This window comes from Misgurnus anguillicaudatus, chromosome 3 (assembly GCF_027580225.2).
Source record: "Misgurnus anguillicaudatus chromosome 3, ASM2758022v2, whole genome shotgun sequence".
NCBI classification, from domain to species: Eukaryota; Metazoa; Chordata; class Actinopteri; order Cypriniformes; family Cobitidae; genus Misgurnus; species Misgurnus anguillicaudatus.
Window position 1 is genome coordinate 7253215 of NC_073339.2, and position 14103 is coordinate 7267317.

The 14103-nt window shown below is 36.4% G+C and overlaps 1 protein-coding gene across 1 annotated transcript; it reads left to right on the forward strand.

Moving 5' to 3' along the window:
• The first annotated feature begins 1193 nt into the window (after positions 1–1193).
• Positions 1194–13052, forward strand: il15 (interleukin 15). Its single transcript, XM_055204374.2, has 6 exons — positions 1194–1762; positions 3029–3123; positions 6937–7033; positions 10484–10528; positions 11755–11898; positions 11986–13052. The coding sequence occupies exons 1-6, from the start codon at positions 1691–1693 to the stop codon at positions 12112–12114; spliced, it is 582 nt and encodes a 193-aa protein (XP_055060349.1). The 5' UTR covers positions 1194–1690; the 3' UTR covers positions 12115–13052.
• Positions 13053–14103: the final 1051 nt, after the last annotated feature.

The following is a 14103-nucleotide window of genomic DNA, read 5'->3' on the forward strand; positions in this document are numbered from 1 at the left end:
CCAAACCGGCACATTTTTGCACACACCTACAACGTGGCAATTTAAACATGCTATAATAAATTATTCATATGGTGTTTTGAGCGAAAACTTCACATATGTGCTCTGGGGACACCTAAGATTTATTTGACATCTTAAAAAAGTCTTGTAGCCATGGCCACTTTAAACAAAGGCTTTCAATGACGTCAGTTGTGGGCGTGGTTTCCTGATTAATTGCATATAATGGTAAACTTTGGTAGATAAAAGTAGATAAGAAAAAAATACAAATCTATTAATATTATAATATTACAAGATATGACTATAGATTAAGTCATGTAATTATAATAAATATAATAATAATAATAATAAATGGAAATGCCAAATTTACATGCGTATATTTTTATTTATTACATATATTTAAAAGTCCATGAGCTATCAATATCCGATTATCTACAGAAATGACATATTTGTAAATAAAGTAGAGATGGTTTAAACAGTAACAAAATAAACAAACGGCTTTTATGGAACAAACATAACTTCCGGTAAAATCTGCAAAGAATGAATAAAGATCACCGTCTCCCCTCGTATTTAAGAAACCAAAACATTTTGTTATTTTCGGCAAATTATAAAAAATTATACATGGTTTTGCTAATATTAATCAATACGCCAAAATACATGCTTACCACACTTTTACCACACAAAAAAACCATGGTTAATTTTCGTAAGGGCAAAGTTCAGATTAGCCACTAGCCAGACCATTAAACATCCAGAGACCGAATTAAGTTCAGTCCAGAAGCTAACCATGACAGTCTGATAAATGTGTCTGAAGTACTTTAGTATGCACTAAGTAAACTAATAAAATACTCAGACACCTATGGGATAAAGCTCACTCGCAAAACTTGGTTTTATTACACACATGAACGTTTGTGTTACCATAAATCAAAGTAATGACTCACTCCCACGCTGAGCTGCGTTACATCGCACCCAGCACGAGAGTCAACCAATAGAAATCCACGTTGATCACTTCCTGTCCAATCATCTTTCAATGCGATTATTCATCTATTCTTCATCGCCCGTCGGAGACGCATAACCCTGTTGCGTATAAAAGTTATAGAAAATTAAGAAACCTAAATAAAAAATCTTTCTATTTTTAGTTTATTTCAGTTAGTCTACAAACAATAGAATTTCAAGGAGTTATGTTTTTTTTGTAAATCATCTTTCCATAAAATAAACTGAGGTGACACTTTTCTTATCTGAGGAGGCAATGTCCCCCTTTGAACCCTCGTGGTGCCGGGCAGCTCACTATCGTAAACATAACGTGTATTACGTTATTTTCCCATGCGAGTTATTTATTATCTCAGGCGTTTGCATTTAAGACTTTAACTCCCGAATAAACACGTCGGAATGGAAAGTGTTTAAGGGAAAGTGTTTACATAGGATAGTCAAGAGATCAGTCATACAAATATCAAAGTGAAAGAGACGCTGTCGATGGGCAGGGCGCTGTGCGCGCGGATCTCACTAGCAGATCTGATCTGTAGAAGACAACACGCGTTCAGTGCGCGCTCTCGGAGAAATAATGTGCAGCAGAAGATCAAGTTGGACTGATATATAGAATCCGTCACACTCCACGAAACTCTTCAAGGATCTTTACATAACGAGATCATGTGAATTTTACGCGTCTTTCGCGGTTGGCCTACCAACGATCCCGGCTCCGATGATCCTGATGACCCTCCTACTCGCTATAATCATTGGATTAAGGAATAAACCAACTAAGCTAAAAACAATGGTAGGAAACTTAGCGTGCTTACTTTTCAACCATTGACTGGCTTGTAAAGCGATGCATGGGTTGAACGCAACGAATCAGAAACGGGCATTGGTCAGTGGGTCAGTAAGTGCGTGCAATTTGACTGTTTTTCTGGTGATTGACATCCCGTTTAGACAGCATACATTGTGAATTGTGAAGGAGTGTTTGCATGTAAAATAAAGTGTTTAGTATGCAAAGCCTGTTTTGTTCTATACAAATAATGGCAGCATGCTATAGTGATCATTGCGCGTGCGATCCATGTCAGATGTGTAAAACTTTAAAAATAAAATACTATGGGTTCGTTGCAGTGATGTCATAGTTTTTTTGCAGAATCGCTTTTTGGTTCCTAAGTCAAGAACCATGAAATTTTTAATTATCTGTACGACATTTTCTATACGAACCTTTTGTGCAAATAGTCTATAGAAAAATATGCTTTACGATGCCGTAGAAGAACCATTTCTGCCTGAATGGTTCCATAGGAACCTTAAACTATCTGACACAAAGAGATAAAAAGTTCTTTAAATTATAAAAATGTAAGAAAGGAATGATTATTCAAGGAACCAAAAATGGTTCCTCTATGGAACCGCTGTGAAGAACCCTTTATTTCTAAGAGTGTGCACGTTTGCCTAGTGATTTATTAACTTTTGGAAGCAATTATTCACTAAATTACGATTTCAGTTTCGCTATTGAGTATTTCCCATTCATTGAAATCGCATATATTTACATAGGCTTGCATTATTTCTTTTTAAATAATTGTTAACAATCGTGTCGTGCATGTATTGTTCATATAATAATTTTACTGTCTGCAGTATTCAACCCGTTTTGTAGACGGAGCGTCTTTGCAACGTGTTTTATGCCATCTTGCAAGTGTTCGAATTGAGGGGGGGCTAGGGTGGTCCCGCGCACCTCCTATAAAACACAAAAATATAAAAAAATTAGGAGAATTAGGTCCCCTGGTTTATATTCAAATTAAAATACTACATGAAATTTAAAATTCTCGTGGGACAAAGCGATACGGCGATACAATTTCGCAATAAACTAATCCAAAAGTTAGGATACACCCATAATCTCTGACATAATTTGAACACCACTTTCAACCAATTACCGATGTAGTCAGATGTCTATAATTAGTTACACACAGCTTTCAGTTTCACCAGACTTTGTTCCAGGAATTGCTTTACTTTCAAAGAATAATGTCTGAGCAAGAGGGATTTTAGTCGTATTAAAGGGACACTTGATGTTTTACAGAGATCTGGAAGATGTGCTTGTAACCACTGGTGCATTGAAAATCACCTGGAATGCCCTTTGAACTCCGAGGTTTGGAATTCTTTCTTAATATTGAGGTACATCTGAGAAACTGCTCATCTATATTTGTTAAATAGCTCTTTATATATAAGCAATCTGTCTATACAGCCGGGTCCAAAATTCAATCCATAACCATTTAAAAAATATGAAATGGGACTTTTGGACTTCACTGTATAGTTACAACCTGACTGTGTACACGTAGTGATATCTGACACCTGTCCTCAGATAATCATGTTGTTGTTGTTGTTGTTGTCTGTTTGCTCTATATGTTCCTGTTTCTAATTTGATAAAGCATTAAGTAAGTTCCCAAAAATCTTGCGGGTTTGTTTTCAGGCAACTGGCATAAAAAGTCACTTTGGATGAAAGCATAAATGTAAAATCCATATCAGTCTGTCCATTTTCATAGCTTGATAAAGTGGATCGATACGGTGATACAGTCTGCTTAATGCACTGTGGTAAAATAACTTCATGTGAACCTGCCATAAGGACACTTTCAGTCTCCGTGTGCCTGGAGCAAACGGCATACCCATGACGCATATGAATGTTTTGAAGGAAATATATTATTTAACTGTTGCACAAGACAAGCGCAAAAGGTTGTTGTGGCAATGATCATCTAAAAGCTATTTGAGATCACGATTTGTCTTTTTTATGACAAGACAATAATAAAAGTCTATATAATAATTACGATCGGAATTTTTCTTGCTTTTTGAGTGTTTAATGATGTTAATTTATATACGAAGAGCTCATGCGAAAGTGTTTTCTTGTAAATGATCAGGCTCTTATATGTTTAAGTTCAGTTATTATACTTTAATGGCAAGGAAAATGTTAGTAGTCAGTAATTAAAAATGCAAAAATCTCCACTTCTAAAAAACGTCTCCAGGCACTCCAGTAAAATGCAGTCCTAAAATCCTAATACATTCAGCATTTTAAAACACAAGAAGCACGCTTCTGACCTGATCCTAAGACAGCATTTATCAATTTAAATAGTTAAGACTAAAGCCACTGGAGAAGTGTAGATAGATGTCATTAGGGTAAAGGTTACATTTCATCGGATTAGTTTATGGCTTCCTGCTGGCTTGAAATGGATGGAGGCCTAATGGAGACGGAGTGAACATAATAGTTTGCGGTTAGAGGATAATTGTGAGAAGATGTATCGACTGCTGAAGCGTAACATTATTGTTATAGAGATGCTTGTTGTGGGGCAATGGCATGTTGATATTGAGTGAATCTGTCATACTGCTTTTGTGGAGCTTGTGATGACTTAAATGTAAAGTGGTTGTGAGCATAACAACATCAAGACAAATGGGAGAGCAACCACTGTGTTTGCCAAAACTGTCACGCTTATAAACTTTCATGCAAGTTGTAGGCCTGTTTCACACCACATGAAAGAAATAAAGTTAATAAAGTGATTTCTTGGCTTTTCTTTCATATTAAATCACATAAATGATTCAATGTGGATTGAGAACTATTATTACAAGCCGATTAAAGATGGGGATCAAATTGACATGCACTGTAAAAATATGCAGCATTTTTTTAATGTAATTTTTTTAGGGCTGTCAATCGATTAAAATATTTAGTCTAGATTAATTGCATGATTGTCATGAGTTAATTTGTGATTAAATGCAACTTAATCACACATTTTTATATATAAATATGGATGCTTTATGCAAATTTATTAGTTTATTAGTGGAAGAGTCCACAGATATTAAGACATAACAGATTATATCTGTGTGAATTCTTGTCAAAACAGATATTTTTAAAACTGTAATTTTGTCTATGTGTGCATATATCGGCGTTGTGCGCCTGCGTGCATGCTTCAGATGTGTCAGTCAGCACGAGGAAGATCGTTTTCGAGTCTTATCGCTCTTAATAACTCTTTAAACATTAATCAGGTACTAAACTTTAATAGCTTTTTATCATTAAGTCCTGCACTTTATTTTCTAATTCCTGCATGTTTTAAAACCGAAACAAAAAGATTTGGCTGTCACTTTTAATACTTAATCCTGTTCTGTACACACGCAGTTCAGTATTTACGGGATTGACTGATCCGCAACCGTATTAACTCCTGCAAAATGCAGGTAGTGACAACTGGATTTACAGAAACCCTGCATTGTGTGTACATAACCCAACTGAACAACTAGTAGTTAATAAAAAATAAATGCCTAGAAGGGGGAAAAGTCTTCTGTATGCGCGGTGCAGAAAATAACAGAGGCACAGAGTTTGTTAACTAGTGTTGCCAGATCTAGCCAGCGGACAAGAAAAATCCAATAATAAACTGAAATAAATCCAAATGCTTTACTTCAAAGATTCTTTCAAAGAACTTGATCGCTTCATGAGCCAAAAGCCATAAACATTAAGCGCCAAAACGGTATGTAAGTACAAAAAAGAAGAGGACCTGGCAACACTGCAAGACAGCGCACTGTGGAGCAGCCTCACAAAAGCGTACAATACACAACGCCAAGACGGAGGTTTATTACAAAACATAATGCTGTTAAATTATTTAGGTCAAAGCTGTAAGTGATCATAGATATTATGTACACTAGATGTCGCCTTGGCTACGGCAGTTCATTGGACCGAATGCGTCAAACAGAGCCGCCATCTTGAAACAGGGAAATCCCGCATCAGCGTCATTGTAGGCAATGGTGTAAGAGAAATAAAATCACCATAAATCGTCATAAACGCGATTTTCTTGGTTTTCTTTTGGTTCGTTTCAACAGTCAGACATGTACTTAGCATTTAATACAGGAAAAAATAAAAGTTTTGATTTTATGAAAATGTACTTTTTTTAACTGTAATGCATAGTGCTAGTAGCCCTTTCATCCATGCGCAGCACAAAAGTCCGGCATCGTACATGAATTCGAAGTACAGGTGGAGATAGCAGCTTGACCTAGATACTTCCTAAGACAAGACCCCTGTTCTAGGATGGCGTCGGTTTTGACGCATGCTCAGAGCCCCAAGGCGCCATCTAGTGTATATATCTATGGTAAGTGATCAGCACGCGAGACGGCAGAACGTTGCTATGGTTATCTCTGTGTCAATCATCACATTTTCGGGAGTGAGTCTTGTTCCATACAGACATGAAACGAACATTTAGGGGATTCACTCTCGCAATTAAATGTGGTTGTCACTCCCGAAAGTTTGCAGTGTGTACGATGCCTTTATGTCTCAATATATCCAAAAACATGCTAGGCCTAGGGTCAGAAAATTGCGCGTTGCGTTAATCGCGTATTTATAAAATGAGTGCCGTTAAAATGAATTTATATTATTAACGCTTTAATTTTGACAGCCCTGGTTTCATTTGTTACTTTAACTTAAAGTAAGTTAAACAATTTCAACTTGATTTTATAAGTCAACTTTTGCAAGCCAGGACTTAAAATAGTAGGTTGAATTGACTTGCAAAACCAAGTGGTTTTAACTTCATGCTGCATTTTCTTTACAATTTGGAAACATATGAGTGTAGTTATAAAGTAATTTGTTTTTTAAACAGTGGGTTAAGGGTTTTAATGAAAGCTTTCGTTTCAAAATATGCTGAAAACAAAGAAAGCATTGGAAAAAATGGCATGGGCGGTGTGTGATATGCAGGAACCTGCTGATATTGATGCCAAAATAAATACAGACTGCCCATGACTGCAGTGTGTAACAGGCACAACAAATCTAAAGACATTTTTCTGTAAAGACGTGTTTATTTGTTTTAGCACTCTCACAAAAAAAAAAACGATTTTAAAGAATTTGTAGTGAATGCAGAATCTTCTTGAAAAACAGAAATTAAAATCTCTCTCTGTTTAAAACTGAACTATTTTAAAATGTAATTTTATTTGACTTAATTGCTCTGTTTATTTGTGTGTGTTTAGCTGTCTAAGTGCTCTGTTGCCGGTGGCCGACAGTCAAAATGTACAAGAGCTGAAAGACCTCCAGACCGCTCTAGAGAAGACAGAATATTTATTTAACGTAAGTCACTAAAATTACAAAACATAATGTATTCTGTAAGGGAAAATGTATAGAAATAATCCCTGACAGTGTGATCAGGATCTTGCGTCACACTTAAGAGGTTTATATTGCAATAACAACTGGCTGCCTGTACATTATAACACAGCTATTGACATCATAAGTAATTAAAATAAATATTGATTTGAAATAATGCAAATTTTTAATGAGTGCAGACTTTAACTAGGAAAACAGGTTTCCTTTAGTTTTAGGATATGACAGGAAGTTCAAATGGCAAGAACACACTATAATTTGGTAAATAATTTGTAAATATAATGTAATCTTTATTTTTTGTGTAGTATTAAACTGTACCTGTCAAAATGACTTGCAGCATCTGGGTTACTGTGTATTATTATTGAGCAGTTGTTATCTAGGAATAACAAACCTGCATTCAAGCAAGCAAATCAAGCATTCCAATGAGCTGTAAAAAGTACCATCAGCGCCACCTAAAGGCTAAAGCTGCATTCAGACTAGCAGCGACGCAATCTCATTGATTTCAATGAAAGCTTGGCGACTTCTGGCTACACGAGCGACAGTAACTGTTGGGGATAGGATGGGACATGTCCAGTCGCACGACAAAGTTGAGAAATGTTTAAAGGGCCAAAATTGTATTATACCCATGATTTGCTCACCCCCAAGCTGTCCGGGATGCATATGTCCATCGTTTTTCAGACGAACACATTTTCAGTTATTTTGGAGGGTGTCTTGGATCTTTCAGTTAATCAAATGTGAAGTTGTGGAGTCCACGTCCTTCAGGTCCAGGGAATGTGCATCTATTCTTTACAAAATAAATCCAAACGCTCCAGGATGATAAACAAAGGTCCTCCGAGGGCAATCCGCACGGTGTCGCTGTTGCAGAAATATACCCATTTAAAACTCTATAAACCAAAACAACCAGCTTCCGATAATGCCGCCATCCTAGACTCCTCTGTATTCAGGAGAGAGTATTAGCGTAGTGTACGCACTTTTCTTAGTGACGTATGACATATGCAGATGGGCGGAGGCACAGAGCAGCAGCAGCAGAGAAACCTCCATAAACTGTGTAAGCTCTCATCTTGAATGCGGACGCGACTAAAATGGCGGCATTACCGTAAGGTAGTTATTTTCATTTATGTGGTTTTGCATTTGGATATTTCTGCGGCAACGCCGCGCGGATTGCCCTCAGAGGACCTTTGTTTGTCGTCGTGGAGCCGTTTGGATTTGTTTTGTGAAGGATGGATGCACATTTTTATGGACCCTGTAATTTCAAATTTGATTAACTGAAAGTTCTAAAACATTTTCTAGAATAACTGAAAATGTGTTCGTCTGAAAAATGATGGACATAAGCATCTCGGACAGCTTGGGGTGAGTTAATCGTGGGTTTAATATAATTTTTGGCCAAACTATCCCTATAACTTTATGCAAATTATGAGCGACATTTAGGAGTGACAACCAATGAGAACGAAGCATGCCATCCGTCTCTCGTCACTTACTGGAGTGGACGTTACTCATTTGTTTATGACAACCACATTTAGAAACACTTCTTTTGAAAAAGACAAGCTACACAAAGTTGCTTATAATGTAAATAATGAGGACTGTTTTCATACTGTTATTCTGCCCAGTCGAGAAAGTATTTTTCACCGAACGAAAAAAAATTTATGCAAGCTGTCACTTGGGCAGAATCCTCTGAAAGGCACGACCTAATGCTGGGTACACACCAAAATATTTTTTACATTTTATACGATTTTTAAAAGTGATAGACCACAAACATGAGGATTAAAAAATCCCAGATTTAAGTGTTTTGCTCCTATAGTGTGTGGTGTTCCATGATTGGTCAAAGACAGCATACCACACACCAACAGATTTTCAAAAGTGAACACAGAAAAACTCACGGAGATCTCGGGATATCTTTTGTGGCCAAACGTGACTTCACAGTAAACAAACTTAAAATGTGCTTATGAACATCTCTGATGTCTCTCTCACTTTGGACTGTGCCTGCAGGGCTCTCCTGATTTTGCCAAGTGGTTGATGTCCTCGGGGCGGCATTGTGTTGACCCTGGGACAACATTTCAATCAACCAATCAGATTTCAGAAATAAGTTTACAGTTTTTTTTAAGTTTAAGCTTACAATCAGGATTAGCTGTTTCTAGACCATTGTTTTTCACTTATCATGTCCCTCTGGTTTTAGGGTTCACTTACGGGTAGGGTTGGGGTGGGTTTAGGTTTTATTTAAAAAAATGTTGTCCTTGGGTCAACACAATATTTTGCCCTGAGGACATCTCTCACTTGGCAAAATCAGTTCGAGCGTGCCTGCTGTGCCATGACTGTAGTTGTTATGGTTTCGTCTTCCATCAGCTCGCTTTCTGATTGGATATTGTTTCGTTTTACATGTAAATCTCAAGAGTGTGAGCGGGTTTGTCATCGGGGTTCTCCACACACATCAGGATTTCCGATCGTAAATATTAAACATGTTTAATATTTAGGATTCACAATCGGGCGGCTCCGACGTTCTTCTGATCAGGTTCGGACACTCTTAACAAATCTCAGACCAAGGGAAAATCTGATAAGATAATCTGTAGAACCATCAAGATAATCGGGACACAGCTAGGATTGTGGGAAGGGGGGAAATCAGCCCGATTATCTTTTGGTGTGTACCCAGCATTGGGTACAAATGTGCATATGTTTGGTACCAATAATATGTACCTTTGGGTTAATAAAATGCACTCTTTGGTGGCAATAAGCACTTCTGAGGGTAATATGCACTTAGATGCAAAGGTGTGCTTTTTTATTTGAATGTTTTTCTTGGGCCATTTTTGCATGTATTCGATTGTATGCTAGGACAGGAAAGGGTGGAGAGAGGGTACAAGATTGTTAAAGACCTTGATTCGAGCTCGGGTCACCAAAAGAGTGCACCATATGTCAGAGCACTGCCCACTACACCAATGGCTCTGACAAAGATGTGTTTTTTGAAAGCTCAGTGACATCTTTATAAATTTTTCTGACAGCATAGATAGTTGTCATCACAGTTTGTTTTTCCGATTGTTAATAATTATTTATCTGATAAGAAAGATTTAAGATTTAACCTCAAGTTGTTCCAAACATTTATGACTTTTTTCCCTTAAACACAGAACATATGTAGAGTTTTGTTGCAAAATGATGTTGTCAAAACATGTTTATTATTATGTTATCCTTTTGTTTTATGGTGCTATTTAGCTGTATTTTTTAAGTTATGAAGGTTTAAATTGAAACAAACCAACTGCAGTTGAATGGATATTAATTGGAATAAACGAGATTTCTGAAAAATTAAAAAAAACGAAACGTCTTGCAACGAAACTCTTCATATTTTAAAGAATTTTTTTCACAAATATATTTTGTTAAACAATAGATTTCAATGTTATGCTTCATACTTATTGTAGTATCTTTTTATTCTGTCAGAGATCCAGTGCTACCCTGTACACACCTAATCCTGACAGTATCAATGTGAGTGCAATGATCTATTTATCATCACAATAACAAACATCTTTATCTTTAATCAGTGGTTCTCAAATGGCGCTTTTCCATTGAATAGTACCCCACGGTTTGGTTTGGTTTGGGTCGGGTCAGCTTACTTTTGGGAGCTTTTCCACTGGGTGCAGTACGTAGTACCCGATACTTTTTTCGTACCACCTCGGTTGGGGTTCCAAGCGACCCGAGCTGATACCAGACATGACGCGAAAACACAGTAGATCACTGATTGGTCCGAGAAAATCGTCACTACAGCGTCATCAATGTAGATTAGCTTTACCTGTGCTAGCTTGCGCTGTCTCGAGCAAACATGTAGTCATCTGTGCTCTGCTAAGTTCCCAAACTCCCTTTTAGCGATGAAAAACATCCACAGGTTGAGAATCAGGAACACCATAACAGTTTTTTCCAAACTTGCCGTTTGTGGCGGAACATTCGCGACGAGCACGTCAGCATGAGGCTGTCGACTGACGCCACGGGTGCTTAAACAGAAACCGCCATGAGAGACAGAGGTAACGTTAGTGATAAACGCGATGTGCAAACATCTATTTTAATTTTGTGGCGGACTGAGAAATAAATAAATGTATGGGAATGTATAAGGACGCTCTCACTTGTATGATGTCACAGCTGTATGCAGCGCAAATATAACGACACGCCTATAATCCCTCCCACTGCGAAGTGATACCAAACTCGATGGAAAAGCAAGCCAAAGTGAGGTGAGCTGACCCGACCCAAACTAGATTAAACCGTGGGGTGCTATGCCATGGAAAAGCGCCAAAAGTGGGGGTCGCGATATTGTGCTGGGGGGTGAAGTTTTATGACATTTTATAAAATAAGTAAGGAAAACTTATGACAGACCTTTGAATTACTTGAAAATAATGCACACCCAAGGTGGTTATGTGAGTGCCGTTACACCACGAAAAATTATTTTCAAATAATTCAAAGGACCACAGTCAATTATTTTGCTCATACCACAATTACCACAAAAATCTGACAGGTTAAGTGTGCGTTTACAGAAAAATAATCCACACCCACAAAACATTTTTTAACCAATCAGAATAAAGCATTCAACAGCCCGTTACTTATATTGCTTTTTATGTCATGGCAAAGGGATGCACCCAACACAAAGGGGTGGGGGGCACACTCGAAAAGTTTGAGAACCACTGATCTAAATAAATCCAGTCTAATATACCTTTTTTTTCCAGGAATGTACTTATAAGTTTCTTGACTGTTATTTGTGGGAGATGAATGTTGTTTTGCACGAGGAAGGCTTCGCTGAACAAAATGATGAGGAAATGATACTAAACAAATACAAAATATCGAAAACTTTAGACGAATGCATCAAAAAAGTATGTCAAAGCACTACCACAGCATGTGTACAAACAGTGCGATATTTACATGATATGGAGATATTAATGTGCTTTCTGTGTCCATAGAACCACACAGCACCACATTTATGCGAAACACAAGACCTCACAGACTCCCCGGTCTTCTATCAAAAGATGAAAACGTTTCTCCAAAAACTCACTACACATTGCAGACGGAAAGGTCCTAATAAATCTTAAAGTAATTAGAAGCGTACTATATTAGACATAATAAGCTTATTTATCTATAATTATATAAATTATACTAACCTCTTTTTTACCCATATTTATATGTAGCATTCTTCGAACTTATCTCAGGCTAAAGTGTTTTATTTTGTAATGCTATAGACTTTTAAATGATGATATATTTTTGTAACAAATGGAGTTTGAATAAATGTCTAACTGTAAATGTCTTCTATATGTACAGAATTTATGGTGAACAAAAAACTAAATATTGTAAAATTTTCTTTGTACGGATGGGAACAAAAGGTGCTTTTGTATTTCCGTATGCGTTTTTTTTATAATCTTGTTACATTAAAACGCTTATTTTACTAAATGAATGGTGTCAATTATTGGTCTTGTGATGTACATTACTGTCCATAAGTGCTAATACCAACAATGCTGTTATTCAGTGTTCAGACCCAAAAACGTTCTCATTATTTACTCACCGTCGTGTCGTTGATGCCCAGATGTCTTCAGAACCCAAACACAGATTTTATTTAAACTCTTTCCTCGGCATTGACGAGTTATCATTGGCAATTAAGAGAAAACATATCTCTGCCAATCACGTGTTTTTACAATAATCTGAAATTCAGCTATTTTACCCATTTTATAAAAAACTGAAGCAAAAACTAATTTAACATCATTTAAACTCCGCGTATGTTTTGATCATCTTTCTGAATCTGATTTGTAACAAAATTCCTTTACAATACAATACAATAGTATGAAACGTTTTTTTTTTCTCGTTTTGTTTGTTTGTCTGAAAGCAGAGGGTCTGTTCTTTTATTTGATATATTTGAATGTTTATATAGAAGACAATTTTCCTGGAAGGCATTTTGTGAAACTTTTGTGAAAAGCACAAAAATGCTGGCGGGGAATGAGCTAATGTGTTGTTTCGGGTTTTTTTGTGATGAAAAAAGTTTGTTCAACTTAATAAAGTATTGTAAAAAATTTGCAGCATTTTTGTCAAATCAACACATATTTTAATGTTACTTTAACTAAAAATATTAAGTTAAACAATTTCAACTTGTTTTTATAAGTTATGTTCAGGTCAAAACTTAAAATAGCAGGTTGAATAAAACCAAGTTGTTTTAACTTCTTGCTGCATTTTTTTTACAGTGATGGTTACTGTAAAAAAAGTTGGTTTAACTTTTAAAAAGTATACACTGTAAAAATTAGCTGTAATTATGCAGCTGGTTGCCAGTAACTAGAAGATAAATACTGAAAATGTTTCATGTTTATTTAACTTTGAACAAACTGTTGCCAGTAAATAATAACATAAATGTAAATTCTACAGTAAGTTACTGCCAACCAGCTGCCAGTAACACTGTAATTTCTACAGATTTTTTTTACAGTGTATGTTTCCTGGTTGCCTTTAAATGCTACTTTATTTTTTACTTTATTTAACTTAAAAACACCTTTTACACAATTTGTTTGGGTTAACTTATATTTTTAAGTTGAATTAACTTAAAATTTTAGGCAACCAGTTAACTTTTTTAAGTTGAACCATCAAATCCATTTTTATAGTGTTATAGGGTTAGTGGTTGTTGACCCAAAACTTCAAAAGGACCCAAAAGCGAAACAAATAACTTCACTTGACTCATGCCGTATATTTAAAGTGTCCTGAAGGGCATGGTGAAAACGAAAGTAAAATATAATCCATTATTTGATCAAATTTGACCTGTGTCTCACTTTCAGTGCCCATTCCCTGTACCCGAACTGTTGTTTAGGGAATTTTAGGTTGTTTACTTGTAAATAATGTGTAACTGCGATACCCAGAACAAGTAGAGAAGTAAATATCTTCATGAAACAGTGTTACACAAGTCCAGTGGAGTTACAGGAGCCTATATCAGTGGTTCCCAAACTTTTTCAGCGTGCGGCCCTTCTTGTGTACGGTGCATTCCTTCGCGGCCCCCCAAAGAAAATGTGTGACAAAACTCAACATTTTAATAAAAAAAACATTAAATTATA

Coding starts and splice junctions, on each gene's coding strand:
- il15 (XM_055204374.2), top strand. CDS start 1,691: ATGATCCTGATGACCCTCCTACTCGCTATAATCATTGGATTAAGGAAT. Junction 1,763..3,028: donor CAACTAAGCTAAAAACAATG/GTAGGAAACTTA, acceptor GATGTTTTACAG/AGATCTGGAAGATGTGCTTG. Junction 3,124..6,936: donor AATTCTTTCTTAATATTGAG/GTACATCTGAGA, acceptor GTGTGTGTTTAG/CTGTCTAAGTGCTCTGTTGC.